This window comes from Oncorhynchus mykiss, chromosome 15, assembly GCF_057628025.1.
Source record: "Oncorhynchus mykiss isolate SJ-2025 chromosome 15, ASM5762802v1, whole genome shotgun sequence".
NCBI classification, from domain to species: domain Eukaryota; kingdom Metazoa; phylum Chordata; class Actinopteri; order Salmoniformes; family Salmonidae; genus Oncorhynchus; species Oncorhynchus mykiss.
The window spans coordinates 68,147,501-68,164,334 of NC_143036.1; the positions used below are offsets into that span (position 1 = coordinate 68,147,501).

The 16,834-nt window shown below is 48.0% G+C and overlaps 1 protein-coding gene across 1 annotated transcript in view; it reads right to left on the reverse strand.

Annotated features, from left to right (window-relative positions):
* Positions 1 to 16,834, reverse strand: part of LOC110519130 (protein piccolo-like) — a 68,644-nt gene that overhangs the window by 27,153 nt on the left and 24,657 nt on the right. The window contains exons 5-11 of the mRNA XM_090200900.1: positions 11,065 to 15,235; positions 9,098 to 10,662; positions 4,014 to 6,138; positions 2,384 to 2,452; positions 1,554 to 1,642; positions 1,237 to 1,312; positions 363 to 488 (exon numbers count right to left, since the gene is read on the reverse strand). Of these exons, the coding sequence (XP_090057026.1) occupies positions 363 to 488; positions 1,237 to 1,312; positions 1,554 to 1,642; positions 2,384 to 2,452; positions 4,014 to 6,138; positions 9,098 to 10,662; positions 11,065 to 15,235 (8,221 nt within the window). The remainder of the gene's footprint in view (positions 1 to 362; positions 489 to 1,236; positions 1,313 to 1,553; positions 1,643 to 2,383; positions 2,453 to 4,013; positions 6,139 to 9,097; positions 10,663 to 11,064; positions 15,236 to 16,834) is intronic.

Below are 16,834 nucleotides of genomic sequence, written 5' to 3' on the forward strand. Positions count from 1 at the left end.
AGAGAGATTTGGATGGATAAACAAACGGATTTAAGGAAACAGACAGATGGAGAAAGACAGACGAGTCCTTCTTCTGACAAGAATCACTTATGTCCAGGCTTGGACTACTTGATTCTTGAACTGATTGATTCTTAAAGGGGAAGTACATTTCACATGTAGAAATGTCTCTCTCAAATGTTTTTTTGAGCAACATAAGCACTTAACTGATATACTCATTTTGCACCATTTAATATTCATTATGGCCACGCAGAAAATGAAGGTAGTCCCTTCAGGTAGTCCCTTCCTGGTTCAGTCAGTTTGGTGCCTAATGAATACGACCCAGGAGTGCAGTATATATCCCAAGATTTGTGAAGTTAACTTACCCTCTAGTATCTTCCCAGTCTGTTGGGCAACTCCTCCAGGTAAGACTTTAGCTACGTAGGCTCCGATGTGTCCGTTGGTCCCTGGAACCTCTTTACCTCCCACCACTCTGATACCCAATCCATTCCCTGGAAATTAAGAGGTAGAAACCCCCAAATGAGTGAGAAGCATGAACACACACAACTATACCCATGCACGTACAGTGGTCAGACACCCATTAAGAGTATGCATGCACAGGAATATGTATCCAGTGTAGAATGTAGACATACACATTTATGTACACGCACGCACTCACACACATGCATACTGTACATACACACACACAGACACGCACACACGCAGACACACACACACACACACACACACACACACACACACACACACACACACGGACACACGCACACAGACACGCACACACGCAGACACGCAGACACACACACACACACACACACACACACACACACACACACACACACACACGGACACACACACACAGACACGCACACACACGCAGACACACAGTCGTTTAGAGATCAGTCATTTAAGCTAAAGAGTAAATACATGCTTATCACACTGACACAGTCACCCAAATCCCACAGACAAATGGTTCATTTTTAGCACTTCTCCACATTAACAAGCACCTTCTTTGTGGCCTGCTGACTAATTGCAAAAAGCTAATCCTGTGTGTCAATGATACGCCATTTTGAGCCAGGATGGATGACTGATGAGACTGGAGATGTGCCAAATCAACAGAGGATCCACGAAATGTCTACCCCATTTTGGGTCAAGACCAACATTAAGACCTGTCACTGCGTGAAGACAGCTGTGTTTATGACAGATTGTGTCCATGTGCAAGGTAAACTGTGTTTCCCTTACCTGACACGCTGCGGTCCTTGGGATCCCTCTGCAGTTTGACTCTGGTGTGAGGAAAGGGGTAGTAAACACCCTTCCCCTGAGAGACACATACAGGAAACTACATAAGTGTTTTGTAGGCTATTACACCTCAACAGATAGCTGCAGTTACTGATACAAATGCATGCAATTATGTAGTCATGGATATATATGTAATTAGTTTGGGTTATTTATGCAAGAAAGAATAAACAGTAAAGCATTGTTTTAAAAGTCTGTGTGCATATGGGCATTTCTCAACTTTATGACTTTGTGCCGTGTGTGGGTTGGTGCTTGGGTGTCACCTGTCTCCTGTCCGGCCCTTGTCCGTTCTCTGGTCGTCCCTCGCGGGGTTTGTCAAACCAGTCCGTTTCCTCTCGCCGTAGGTGGTAGGCTTCAGAGACAAATAGGCCATGATCATTAACCCTGTCAATCAGTCCCTTCTAACCTATCAGTGGGGACAAGCTTTCTGATTGGTTGGAAGAGGATTGCATGCTGGAGAGGGGACGGGCAGTTGAAACAGGAAGGAAGAGAAAGAGGCCTCCAAGAAAGGTACAAATTTAGGGAATTTCAAGATATAAATGACAAGCAGCTAAATGATAATACTATTCTGATGAAATATTTAACGCCAGGGATAACTTTAACTTATCTTATGGTAGATGTCATTTATTGCCATTAATGTTTGGCATGTTTTTCACAATAACATGCCAACCTGACCAATGCTCTTTTTAGTTAATATGGCACAGTATAGGGTTAGTCCGTTTTCTTTCCATAGTTTATAACAACTGGCACCAGTTACTGTACAGTATGTAACCATGGTAACAGTCTGACGTTTAGACTGGTGTAGCTCACTTTTAGAGTGCTGGTAAATGTGAAAATAAATGTACGGTCCTGTATCTTTCGATCAGCATTGATAAACTGCAGGTTTGAATTTCCGATTGGTGTAAAGAAACCTCCATGACTCATCAATAAGGAACAAACGGTACACAGACGCCAGCTAACATCTACCAACATTGAGTCATATTGGAAATACATGTTGACGTCTGGAATGGTTAAGATGTTGGCTTATGGATGATTGACAGGTAGGGGGCAGGGCGGGGCAGGATAATAGAACACCCTAGAACTAATACTATACCGTTTGGGATATTCTCATGTGATTGCCGGGGATCATCTCTGTTCAGTGCCAGCATGGAGTCACTTAGGGCTGTAACCAAGGGAAATTGATAAACATGGATTCTGCGCTATATGACATCATGTAGGTCAAAGGGTCAAGTTCTACACACTTATTATGGGATAGGGATATTGGATCTAGGGGGTTTATTTCCTGTCATGACAAGACCTATTGGCACAGCGGTATATTTTTTTGTTCATTTGCATATGAAATCAATTAAACAGTGTTATGAAGGGAATTGATTTAAAGTAGACATGGTTGTCAGCAGAATAGAGATGGAGACATAACAGAGAGAGAAAAGAGAAAACTGTAATGCCTATATTTTGTTAGAGCATGCGTAAAAGACCCGAATAAAGAGTGACATCACAGAATCAGGAAGAGCTTTGTTCATGCTACAATAAACATTATATTCCCCATGCAAACGTGTACAACAAAGGTATGACACCCATGCACGTATTCAGACAAACACATGCAAATTAAATGTATTTATTATAGATTAACAGAACATGCATTAACATAACATGCATTGGAAAACCCTTAGAGATGGACATGCAAGAAAGTGAGAAAGAATTCTAGAAAAGAGAGAAAGGATCCTTCCCATATCATCTAGAAATTGTCAAGTGTATTTCATCCAAATAAGAAATACTGCACTGATGCAATGATAATACTGTATGTACCTAACTACCACAACAAAATACATTTAAACCTTCCAATAGATCTGTAATAGGCCTGTCATAGTCTAAATATATCATGTATCATGTAACATAACGTGCAGTGTTCACACAGATACACATTCCTATGAATGTCCTCACCTGAACTACTGAATTTGAAATAAACATCAAATATCTGAAGAACAAAGTAATAAACACATTCCATAACATTTTCTAGCCAGAGGCACTTTTTCAATTGATCACTTCAGAGAAAGCGAGGCTCTTTTCCCATTTCCCTGCACAATCTGACCTGAGCTTTCAAGTAGAGGGATTATTCTACTCCCAACACCTGGGCATTAGATAAACAAGCAAGTTGTGAAATACTACGGAAGTCCTCTAGGACTTAAAGTACAAAACCATATTTTCAAGTATGTCAGTTATAGAGCAGAAATGACAACATTTAGCAAACAAAACTGCTGATCAGTTTCAGAGACAGAATGATTTTGGAGGAAGGATACCTTCTGCATATCTATAAGTGATAGAATATTTTAGAGTAACATTCATAGAGATTAAATAGAAAATATATATAAAGATTCCAACGAAGACACAATCGCATGCATTTAGAGATCAGAAGAGACCCAAATGAGGGATTAAACACCAAAGGACATCAACATAGACACATACAAAATACAGTAATTACATTCAGTAAAGTCAACTTGTCCCTTGTATTGAGACTAATACATCAAATCAAAGGAAGAGGGAATGAATACATTCAGAAAAGACAATAGATGAAGAAACCAGTAAAGACACAGATAAGACATAAAGAAAGTCAAAGGTCATGGGTGGTGCAGGTGGGTGGTTCATTGGGTGGCATATTGGATAGTATATTGAGTCAGTTTGAAATTGAAAGAAAACAGTTCTGAATTGATGCCATTGTTGTTTACCTTCGCCGTCCGACATGGTGCCCTGGAGGTCGTCCATCAAGACGTAGCCTCGACCCCTCGTTGGCTCTTCCCTCAGGTGCTGCTGCTGCTGGGAGTCCTGCAGGGAGAGGCACGAACCAAACTGGTCCCGTGAGTCGGCCGAGATGGGCGGCAGGGGCCCCGCTGACGCCCGCGCCATGCCCATAGGCTGGCCCACAGGACTCAACGGGCTCTCCTCCTCAGAGTTCTGCGCCAAGATGGGGATGCGCCCCCGGCCGCCCTGCACGATGGGCAGGCTGGTGGGCTTGGCACGCCCTGATGGCATCTGGTAGCTGTCTGAGGCCGCCTCGCCGTCCCCCTTGAGCCTCAAAGAGGAACTGGATGGGTCCCGTTTGAGTGAGAGATCCAGGCCATAGACGGAGTTGGGCCTAGAAGAGGGCCGTGACCGGCTGCCACTGGGGTAGGAAGTCGAGTCCAAGGCCAGGCTCTGGCCGAAGTTGAGCGAGCCAGCCAGGTTGGCACCCAACGTGGAGCCCAGGTACTTCTGCTGCTCTGCAATGTTCTTGCGTAGTCCAAAGGTGATCTCGTCCTGAAGGAGCCGGCTGGATCTGGGAGAGGCGCTAACGTTACTGGACCCTAAATAGCTGGTATAGTCTGTCTCCAGACTCCTGCCGTCTTGCATCGAGGAGTACTTGGAGACTTTGGGGTCGGTCAGCGGGGCTTTGTGCTTCTGGTACAGCATGGATGCCGGGAGCTGCTTGGCTGCCTGCTTCTCTAGGGTCAGCCGGCTGATGCTGTATTTCTCTGTCTTGGGGTAGTGTCTTTGGGAGTAACTCTGGGAGGAGGAGACACCCGAGCTGGGGGTGCCGTAGTAGTTGTGGGAGAGACCCGTCAGCGGGTCCAGGCTCTCTGTTCCCCCTGTGCTCCTCCGGAACTCCTGTTTCAGCTGCTGCTTGAGGAGCTTCAGCTCGTAGGGGTCGTCCATGGAGTCTTCATCGTCTGGGGTCTTTCCATACCCGGAGTGGAGCCTGGAGCTGGAGCCCAGGTAGTCGGTGGAGGTCAAGTCGGCTGCACTTCTTCGCAACAGCCTTTCTGCCTTAGCCAGCTCCTTCTCGGCCTGGGCGTAGCTGGATGAAGCCAGACTCGTGGAGCTCTTGGCCAGCTCTGCCGCATCTTCTAGGAGGACGTAGCTTCGTGGAGTGTGGTGGTGGTGCTCCACGTCTCCATAGAAGGAGTCGGCCGACACGTTGGACATGGGGCTGCCAGCCATACTGCCCCCCACCTCCAGGGCCCGGAGGTCCAAGTGGTTACCGTACTTGTCGTACCTGACCCCTCCCATGTAGGCAGAGGACACGGGGTCGGGCTGTCGGCTGATGATTTCGTACTTTGACGACGCGTCCAACTCTTGGATCAGGGCCGCCTGCCTGGCTGCCTTCTGCTGGAGAAGGAGCATCTGGTGGTAGCTCTGCTGCTGGGAGCTAGACAGGGATGGGACTGAGGAATAGATGGACTGAGACTGGTAGGAATGGGGAGATTGGTAGAGTGACTGCTGCTGGTACAGCGTCTGGCTCAGTGGGTACTGGTACTGGGAGTACGTGCCGTACTGGGCCTCGTGTGTGGTCTGTGGTGGCACAAAATCATCCAGCTCTGACTGGGGTGCCGTCCTGGGGCGCTCCAGCCCGTGACTTCCCATCTCATCATCTTCTCCACTGCCACGGCCGCTCCGTGTCTCCCGGATGTTGCTGACCTCGCTGTCTGACATGTAGTCACGATCCTCGGCCACGCTCTGCAGGTAGGCCCGCTCCCTCTTCTCCCTCTCCTTGAGGAGGGCGTCTTTCCTGCGGTTGATGCCCATCTCCAGGTAGCGTAGCTTGGCGTCGATCTCCTTCTCTTCTTCGTCCAGCTCCGCCTGCTTGTGGCGGAGCTTGGACGACTCACGCTCCACCATGTCCAGCTCTCGGTCGATATCCTGCAGGATCTTGGCCCTCGCCATGTTGGTGTTGCGGCACATGCGACGGCGGGCCGAACCAGTGCTGTAGGCCGTCTGGCCAGCGGCTGTTGCCTCCTCCTCCGAGGGCGGGTTGGGCAGGGTCCTCTTCACCTTCTTGCCGGTGCCAGTTGGGGTGCTGCCCGACGAGCTTTTGCCCTGCCGGAGAAAACCAAAACAAACAAATAGTTATTAAAATGAGAATAAATTGCTTCTTTAATTATTTATACTCAAACGTCACATTGTGATTTCACACTGAATGGGTACAGCATCTGAATGATGACTTTCTCCAAACCTTTACTACATGTACTAAATTAACCGGAAAGAAGTGTTAAATCTTTCATGATTTCAATTATCTGATTAAATGAATGGATGACTAAAATAGAAGAGGATCTCTATCCCGGTGTCTCTGTGTCCTGATTACAATCAGGCACGGACAAGAATCTGGTGTGCTCAGAGTGAGGGAAAGCTTATTGAGAAACACAGCATATTGACTGCTGGTGAGTTTCACAGGATGATACTGTATGTGCTCCTGGCCATAAATGTTACTCACTACCTTAAGAGCAGCCTCAAAATATGTAATTTATTCACATTAAACGCCTATGGATCTGTGGCATATCATTACTTTCCTTCAAGCTCAGCTGTTTGTCCACCCCTTGTATGTACAGTATGAGGAGCTCAGTGGTGTATCACTCAGGCAGAAAACTGATTTATATACCCCGGGAGAGGGCCAGAGGTAAAATGAGAGGCTTGATTAAGTATGTATAATGCTTGGCTGGTATACCATACAGTGCCTTCGGAAAGTTTTCAGACCTTTTAACTTTTTCCACATTTTGTTATGTTACAGCCTTATTCTGAAATGGATTAAATAAATAAAATCCTCAGCAATCTACACAATATAGATATAAAACATATATACAGTACCAGGCAAACGTTTGGACACACCTATTCATTCAAGGGTTTTTCTTTATTTTTACTATTTTTTACATTGTAGAATAATAGTGGAGACATCAAAACTATGAAATAACACATATGGACTCATGTAGTAAATCAAAAAGTGTTAAACAAATCTAAATATATATTATATTTGAGATCCTTCAAAATAGCCACCTTTTGCCTTGATGACAGCTTCCTAGAGCTGGTAGCCCGGCCAAACTGAGTAATCGGGGGAGAAGGGAGATGACCAAGAACCCGATGGTCACTCTGAAAGAGCTCTAGAGTCCCTCTGTGGAGATAAGAGAACCTTCCAGAAGGTCAACCATCTCTGCAGCACTCCACCAATCAGGCCTTTATGGTAGAGTGGCCAGACGGAAGCAACCCCTCAGTAAAAGGCACATGGCAGTTTGCCAAAAGACACCTAAAGACTCTCAGATCGTGAGAAAAAATATTTTCTGATCTGATAAAACCAAGATTGAATGCCAAGGGTCACGTCTAGAGGAATCCTGGCACCATCCCTTCGGTAAAACATGGTGGTGGTACCATCATGTTGTGGGGATGTTTTTCAGCGGCAAGGACTGGGAGACTAGTCAAGATTGAGGCAAAGATGAACAGAGAAAAGTACAGAGAGATCCTTGATGAAAACCTGCTCCTGAGCACTCAGGACCTCAGACTAGGGCATAGGTTCACCTTCCAATAGGACATCGCCCCTAAGCACACAGCCAATACAACGCAGGAGTGGCTTTGGGACAAGTCTCTGAATGCCCTTGAGTGGCCCAGCCAGAGCCCAGACCTGAACCCGATTGAACATCTCTGGAGAGACCTGAAAATAGCTGTGCAGCGACACTCCCCATCCAACCTGACAGAGTTTGAGAGGATCTGCAGAGAAGAATGGGATTAACTACCCAAATGCAGGTGTGTCAAGCTTGTAGCGTCATATCCAAGAGGACTTGAGGCTGTAATCGCTGCCAAAGGTGCTTCAACAAAGTATTGAGTAAATGGTCTGAATACTTACGGAAATGTGATATTTCCGTTTTTTATTGTAATACATTTTTATTATAAAAAACTGTTTTTGCTTTGTCGTTATGGGGTATTGTGTGTGGATTGATGGGGGATATATTTTAAAAAAATCAATTTTAGAATAAGGCTGTTACGTAACAAAATTTGGAAAAAGTCAAGGGGTCTGAATACTTTCCAAAGGCACTGTCTCTGGATACCGCCCAACTCTAGTATTTATAACCTACTGTAACTAATGTAAGTATATATCTTAACTTAATCATATTTCAGTACATTTTGACTATGTCTGCAACCGGTCCCATGGAAACAAGTTGAATGAAAAAAAAATGATATGCTTTAATACAACTAGTAGATACTAAAGGAATAGCTGTAACCTTTGGACCAAGTCATTTGCAGTACCTCAAATATACCCTGATCTAGTTAGTCTGGTTGGAAAGAAAGAATGTGGGATATCTACCAAGGATGCTACCAGTCCCAAATCACATTGAAGAGGCACTGTGCAATGACTCAATGTATGAAATATGAAAAATGGAAACTCTTCTAGAAAATTGCCTCCAGTCTTGCGGGCTTTGCCTTCAAACTAAAATGCCAATATAAATATATCAGCTTTAGTGCAGCAATGCCTTTGAAAGGGCATTCTATGAGAGGCTCATATGAATTTAGACAGCAAGCTCGCCAAATGAATAGCAAGCTGGGGGCTACATTAGATGTGTATGAGAGAAACGGAACTGCAATAAGACATCATTTTCAGGGCAATAGTGGAGTAGTGTTATGACAAGAAGTGCAACCTGGAAATACATCCAAATCTGGTTTCAAAACAGAACAGAAATTCATCCAAATCTGGTTTCAAAACAGAACAGAAATGCAACCAAATCTGGTTTCAAAACAGAACATTATCCTGGATTATGCTCTACTTTGTTTGTCCAATGTCACAGTATATCATACTTCGAAAAACTCTAACTCTAGTTGTCTTAATATAAAATGACAAAATAAACCCAATTATCTATAAATAATAATATGCAAGAGTTAGCGCCCTTTTGTACCGTTTCTCCCTGGGGTGAGAAAACTGACCTTTATATAAAGCCTGCGTGCCTAAGGGAGAGACTCTATGCCCATTTGAATAGAACACATCACAATTGCAAACAATGATTAAACCAGAACTCACGGAGGAACCTTCGCCATACTGGAAACTGGATGATGCCCTCTCCTCTCCAGTTGGACTCATGGGCTTGAGGTCGGACATGGATCTCTGCATGGCCTTAGGTCCCTTGGGGCTGCCGGTTGGAGAGACTTTGGTCGGATCAGTACTCCCTCTTATTCTCTGTGGGCTTGTATCACCCAGTGATTTCTCATAGGACACAAACTCAAGGGATTTGCTTGGGGATATGCAGGGGGATATGGGGGAGTAGAGAACATTGGGGGATTTGGGCGGGGCCTGAAGTGAGGAGGGGTCAGCTCTGAGGTGGCCAGACTGTTCTATCTCCAAGGGCGTGGGCCGTCTCTTGTCTTCCCAATGTGGACTTTCCGAGTCGGAGAGCTCCATCCTGGTGTCCATTCTTACATTCCCTGCAGAGTCCGTCTGTATGGAGATCTCAGAGTGAGCCTGAATGGATATATCGGAAGTCTGTCCGCCTCTGTCCCCCCTTGACGTGCGGGGCCTGCTACGTCTGGCCCGAGCAGGCTCCCACTCCTCCTGGTCCTCATCGTCCGTCTGCACGCAGCTGTCTACGCTCTTCTTGGCCGTGCTTCTCTTCTTCCTCCCTGCCGTGTAGGCTTTATCAACAACACTGTCCTCGTCGTCCGTCTGACACCCACTATCCATGATTTTCCGGGCTAGCTCGGTGCCATCCGGCCCCAGGACGACTGCCTCCTGCTGGCCATGCCCCAGCAACACCTCCCCCGGGTACATCTTCCGGAACTTCTGCTCCTCCAGCTGTGCTCGGAGCTGCTCCTGGAGCCTCTGGATCTGCTCTAGCTGCTGCTGCTGCTGGGCATAGGTTTCCTTTTGCATCATGAGGTGGGCCTGGCGCTCATCCTCCTGCTGGCACAGGATGGCCTGCTTCATGGACTGCAGCTCCTCCAGCTCCTTCTGCACCAGCATCTGTTCCTGCTCACGGAAGCGCTGGATCTCCTGACGCTCCCACTCCAGTTCTTCAGCCAACCGCTGCTGTTTGAACTTCTCCATCTCCAGAATCTCACGCTGCATCTGGTACTGGCCCTCCCCTGGCACACAGGGCGAGGACAGGGCCTCCAGCGAGGCGGCGATAGCCTCCAGGGACGCGTCCGTGTACGAGTCCAGCCTTTCCAGGGCCAGGGTGACTGTTTTGGTGCTGAGGGCCACGGAGGTGGATATGCCATCTTTAGCAAGCTCCAGGTTGAGGGGGACATCCTCTTGATCGTCTGCAGAGGTGGTGGAGATGAAGCTGTGGGACCGAGTCATGGGCTGGTTCTGGAGAGTGGACAGGGATGGCATGGTGTAGCTGGTGTGCATGCCCGCCGACAGGGAGTTGTAAGTGGTACTGAATATGGACCCAGGTTGTGTGGTGATGGCGTAGGTGGATGGGATTGGTACTGAGACTGAAGAGTACACCACCCCATTGGAGGATCTCAGGACACTGCTCGTGCCAAAGTGTGTCCCAACAGCTCCTTTGACTCTAGCTTGGGAATATGGGGGGATTATCATTCCTGAATATAACCCTGAGCCTTTGGTGGAGAAGTCCAGAGCTACACCTGTTGGGGAAAATAAATCTATTGAGTCCACAACAACAGGTAGCCTTAGTGGTGAAACATCAGACAGAAAGCCATGCTCCATCGAAAGCAATGCTCCATCGAAAGCCATGCTCCATCCAAATAAATAAAAAAGCAACAACAAAAATGGAAAAACCTCCAGTCTTGCTAGATCATGGATGATGTGGAGCCAAATCAAACAGCATGCAAGCACATGCATCGATGTACTAAAAAAAAAAGATCATAAAGGTAGAACGAAAAAATAAGGTAAAACAAAATGTCCATGCAAACAAGAAGTGAACGAAACAACAAAATGCACTAAAATGCCACAGGATCAGCCATGAATAAGCAGAGGCATCTCAAAGTGACATTTCAGCGAGAGGTCGGCGATGTCACTGCACAAACCTGCATCAGATGTCTTGGAGGATGTCAGGTCTACTGCACCCTCTGTGGTGCCATGGAAATTGTAACTGTTCTTGCTCTTATAGAGGAAAAGCCCAGCCTCAGCCAGATTGGTGTCGGACATGGAGGGTTTGATGCCACCGAAGCCCCTCATGTTGTAGGGTGAGCGGTCGTATTGGTAGTGGTCGTCTCGGTAACCGAAGCGGTCTTCGGGCAATGGAGTAGTGGGCTGCTGGGTGGTGCAGCTACCTGTAAATGGCAGCTTGTAGACAACATCACAGCAGACAGCTCTTCTCCCAGCCGTCAGGTCCACGGGTTTCCCATCCTCCTCTGTGATCACAGCCGTGACCACTTCCGCGGAGGAAGCGTCGACCGAAACCACGGTGTTGAAGGGTTTGGCTGTGCTAAGGTCCACCGCACCTGCTACTGTCGGCATCCCGACGCTCAGACCATTAGCCACACACCCTGGGGCAGGGGTAGGGGCGATAGTGACAGGTGGCTGGAATGACCCTAAGCCTGTGCCGGGTCCTAGAGAAAGGTTAATCGGGATCTCAGCATTGTTGCTGGTTGTGGGCTGTGCATCTATGGGCCGATAGATAATCTGACAAACAGGCTCGAAGGCTTTGTTTGTGGTTGTAAGCTGAAGGGGCAGAGAAGGGACTTGGGATATGTTGGTATTTTCGTAACTTTGTATGGTGGCAGCACATGTAACTATGGTGATGCTGTCAGTCACTATGGAAACACTGGTCGACTCAGTGCTGAGATTTACCACTGGGGACTGCACTGCGCTTGTCTGACGACCGCTGATGTCTGTGGCCAAGGACTGGCGTCTAACATCTGAAGAAGACAGATCCACCACTTTCATGGCCGATTCTGAATTCACCTTCATGGTACGAAGGTCTACTACCTCCCCTGGCTGGTAGCCCTGGAGACTCTGTGTCTGTTGTGGTTTAGGTTTCTCCAGTGAGATTGGAACACCGTTCGCTCTTGGGGCCGGAGGTGGAGGCGGTGACCTTTCGTGTCGGACAGACACCATGGTTCTTTGAACTTCTGTCGTCACAAACTGAGTGACCTGCCCTAACCTGACCTCTGGGGGTGGAGCGGATGCTGAAATAGCCTCAATGACATGACAGGAACTTGACACAACTTTCTCTGGCCCACATATCTCTTGACTTTCCATGGACTCAGTGATGCGAGTGAATGCCAGGGGCATCCTATTTGTGTGTGGTGGAGGTGGCTGTGGTTGTTTCTGGGGTTGAGGTTGTGGTTGATACTGTGTTTGAGTTTGAGGTGGAGGTTGGGCATGTCTTGAAGGAGATGCTGGACCAGGACTGGATGGGGCCTGGGTGGTGATCCCTTCCACTGGAGAGTTGGGCTGGGATGGCAGAGTTATAACCACATAAGTTTCGTGTCGATTGCCGTATCGCGGAGAAGTGGGGGATGGGTGACCCGAGGAGTGACCCGAGGAATGACCTGAGAAGTGACCTGGCCTGCTTTCAGCTGAGGGGCTCAGATTCAGGGCTATATCAGCATGGCCTGTGTGGAGGGCAGTGGGTCTTGGATATTGGATGTGGGCAGGAGAGCCAGGCTGAGAGACAGGTTTTGGAGCAAGGGGTGGTTTGACGTTTTCCCCTGGCCTGTGGCTGTACCCCATTCCAGCAGGGATGGCTGGCTTTGGAGGAACCGGTGGGGGGACATGAGGCTGTCTTACCGGCGACCCTTGGGCTGTTGTCATGGCAACATGTTCTGACCTGATTATAGCCTGAGATGGAAGCGGAACAGGGGGTTTCCTGGGGTAAACCGATGGCTTTGGCATGGTGGGAGGGGGCAGTGGAGGGGGTTCAGGAATGTCTGCTTTTTCCTGAGACAGAGCCCTGTGCAGGATGGCTGGTTTCGGGGGCACTGGTGGGGTGGTCGACACTACACTGGGGACAGTGGGGGTGTACTGAGGGACGGTGGGTAAGGGCGATACACTGGCAACAGCAGGGGCTGCGGACTTCATACTAGACAAGTCCATGACATCCTGTTGGGTTATGTCCAGAGGCTGGTCAGCCTGGGAAGTTTCAAATTGGGTCTGTGGTTGGTCTGAAGTTGTTGATGGGGGGACCTTGCAAGCAACTGATTTGGACTCAGTTTCTGCAGCAGCTGTTAAGGGTGCTTGATCAGCTTTAGGAATGTCTGATGAAGTCTTTGGCTTATCTTGACTTTTGTTCTCAGTGGCCTCTTCATCGGCGTCCTCCTCCCCTGAGGAGCACTGTGTAACCCTCAGGTCTGGTATGGGACGCAGAGCCCTTCTGGATTCAGTACCTTCGAACTCACCACCAGAGGCCGCCCCAGATATATCAGGACCCTGCTGTGTCGGGCTAGTCCCAGGAGTCAGAACTTTCTTCATGAGTTCCTCATACGTAGCCTCAGCATCGAGCAGTGGTTTCCCATCCTTGCCTATAGTAACTGTAACACTCGTGGATCTGGTTGGCTCAGTGGGTTGCAATACAATCTCTGGTATGGGTCTATCTGACACGGACTGTGCTTTTTTCAGTTCCTGCTCCAGCTGCATGAATTCTTTCTTCTTCTCCATCATGTCTTCGTAAACCTCATCTGGAGATCTCAGTATTTTGGGCTGAGCTGGCACTGAGATTTTCTCAGGCTCCTGCTGCTGGACTTTCTTTCCATTTCCATCAACAAGAGACTCATAGGCATAATCTTCTATCAGCATCCCGCCATAGAGGGACTCTTTCCCCGGAGGGGTGTCCACCTTTTCCTTTGTGGGTGTTTTAGCCTTTAGCATGATATCTTCGTAGGCTTCGTCTGCAGTTTTCAGGGCTCGTTTTTCAGGGCTTTTATTAGCACCTTGATCAGCTGTTGGAGAGTAGAGAGAAACAGATGTAGGAAGTTGGTATACTTTCTGTACTGCTGCAATCTTTGCAGCATTGATCTCAACTCCCTCTGGTTCTGACTCGATGCTGGGAGAGAAATCGGATAAGGATGATCGCCTGAACTCCTCCATCTCTGCCTCTTGCCTCAGCTCTTCTGTTGGGGAGGCATCTTCAATGGGAGAGAGGTTGCTGGGCGGTGTTTTGGGACGCTCCCGCCTCCTCTGAGCTCGGATCTCCTCTTTGTCCTTCTTCGACTTCTTCCCAGAGCCTTTCTGCTTCTCCTGTTCTCTTAACAGCTCCTCCTCCTCTCGTAACTCCTCTTCCTCAGAAGAGTCTTCGATGGTGGGTAGACCTTGGCCTTGTTGTCTATGCTTCGCTTTCCTGTGCTGTTTCCCCTCGCCACTGTGCATGCGGCTGGGACTACTGCTGTCACTGTCCTCATCCAAAGAGGATAGGGATGTAGGCGATGTCCCAGGGGTGAAGCTGGATGCGTGCAGGCTGGAGGACCCATCGCCCCTGGAGCGATCATCAGGGGAGTTGGTGAGGCTTTCCATCTCAAGCTCTCCATCATCTGATATGCGCACAGGGGTGGTAGTCGTGTTGAGCTCGATTGTTCTGAATTGCCGTACTGCCACAACTCTATCGGCCGAAGGCTGTTCCCCTTCCTGAGAGTCTGAGACTTTGGGTTTTGATCCCTCTTTCCATGCCTTGTCAGGTTTATCCAGTGAGATTTGCCGCTCATCTTCGTCCTCAGGGCTGATGGTGTTCTTTTTGAGGAGCCGCCTGCCTTTTGCCATTGCGCTTCTCTCCTTCCCCTCCCCTTTCTCCTGCTCCATTCGTTTCCTCTCATGATCGCGGATCTTTCGCCGGATGAGGTTTTCTTCGTCTGACGGCGAAGCATCCTCGTTCTCACTCATCTCCATGATCTGTTTACGAATGAAGTCTTCGTCATCCCCTGACACGGGACTATCTTTCCCTAAGCTCTCACTGCTGTCCTCCAACGAGTCACCCCTGATGTCTGTCGGCACCAGCAGCTTTTTCTTTGCTGAGGCGTCCTTCTTCTCTGAGAGTTCTGGGTCATCCTCTGTGCTGGGAGATTCAGGTGAGAGGGGTAGCACCTCAAGTTTGCGTCTGGTCTTGAGTGAGTCGGTCAGTTTGTCTGAATTATCCTTTGGTTGTGTAGCCTGGGCCTCTAGTATGGGAAGGACAGTGCTCTCCAGCTTGGCAAGGTCTGAGGGGCTGGTGGGACTGCTATCCTTGGCGATGGTGTTTTTTTCTCCAGGGTCTTTCAGCGTTGCCTGTAAATTAAATAATAAAACACAATTAATGTATAATAAATATGTAGATGCCAATCATCCGTAATTGATCATAAACATAACATATTATTTTGAACATTTAAAATGGATATTTGAAGATGTATAAAGGGAAGATAACTTTTTTTGTCTGTAGATTATTTTGCATAACTAAAAGGTCTGTAGAAACATTTGTGAAAAGATCCCTTCTGACTTGAATCATCTAATTCTCAGCCACTACTGTTGCTACATACTACAGTCACCTCTCCAACTGCATCCAGTTCAGCCTCTCTTATCTTCTCTTCATTCAGGGGTTTGTCTTCGTCCTGTTCACCAACTACAGGGACTAGGGTGTCAGGTTCTACTACAGGGTCTGGGGCAATAGACTCATTTTCAGATACAGTTTCAGATATTTTAGTCTGCTCTGGTATTGTTTTGTCTTCTACGCTGCCCTGTCTGTCACTCACAGCTTTCACCTCTGATACTGAAACATTTTCTTGCTTTTCACTAACTACAGGTGGTGACACAACCACTTTCTCTTTCTCTGGCTGAATGCTCTCAGACACAGAGTCTGTCTTTGGAGTTTGCTTGGATTCATCTTTGGATAATTCTTTCTCTTGCACTGCTTTCTCATGACACACAGTAGGAGTTGGCTCCCTACTCTCAGCTATAGACACCTCTTGTTTATTTTCAGCTATGCTTGCAGCTTCTTTTCCTTCCTGTGTGGGTTTCTCCTCAGAAATGTTCTCAGGGGCTTGTGGCTCACTAGCAGCAGATGATAGTGACGCTGCCTCTATAGCTTGTTCTAAGTGCTCTGCTTTGACCTTTTCTTCCTCTTTAGCTTCAGAAGCTGGAGGAGTAGACTCATCCTGGGATTTTTCAGCCTTATTATCTGCTGTTGGCTCTGGTTCAACCTTTGTATCCACAGATGTCAGATTTTCGTCTTTCTGACCTACACGTTCTGCTCCAGCCTCCGTTTCAGTTTCATTTGTGTTTTTTACTACTACTGGTGCTGGAGCTTCTACAGCCTCCTGAGGTGGGATCTGATCAACTTTAGCTGATTGTGGTTCAGGTTCTGGGAGCTGTTCAGGGACTTTTTTCTCAAAAGGGGATGGTGAAACTGACTCTTCGGCTTTGACTTCTGGGCTTGGTTCAACCACTGTTTCTCTCTCAGGGCTAACGTTTTCTGGTTCAGCAGCAGGAGGTGCAGGAGAAGCCTCTGGTACTTTCTTTACTACTGCCTCACTTTCTATAGGCTTCTCCTCTACTTGGGCTGGCGGTATTGGCTCTGCCTCCTTCTCTACAGGCTTTGCCTCAACTTGGGCTGGCGGAATTGGCTCTGTCTCCTTCTCTACAGGTTTCTCCTCAACTTGGGCTGCCTGAATTGGCTCTGCCTCCTTCTCTACAGGCTTCTCCTCAACTTGGGCTGGCTGAATTGGCTCTGCCTCCTTCTCTACAGGCTTCTCCTCAACTTGGGCTGGCTGAATTGGCTCTGCCTCATCCTCTACAGGCTTCTCCTCAACTTGGGCTGGCGGAATTGGCTCTGCTTCCTTCTCTACAGGCTTCTCCTCAACTTGGGCTGGCTGAATTGGCTCTGCCAACTTC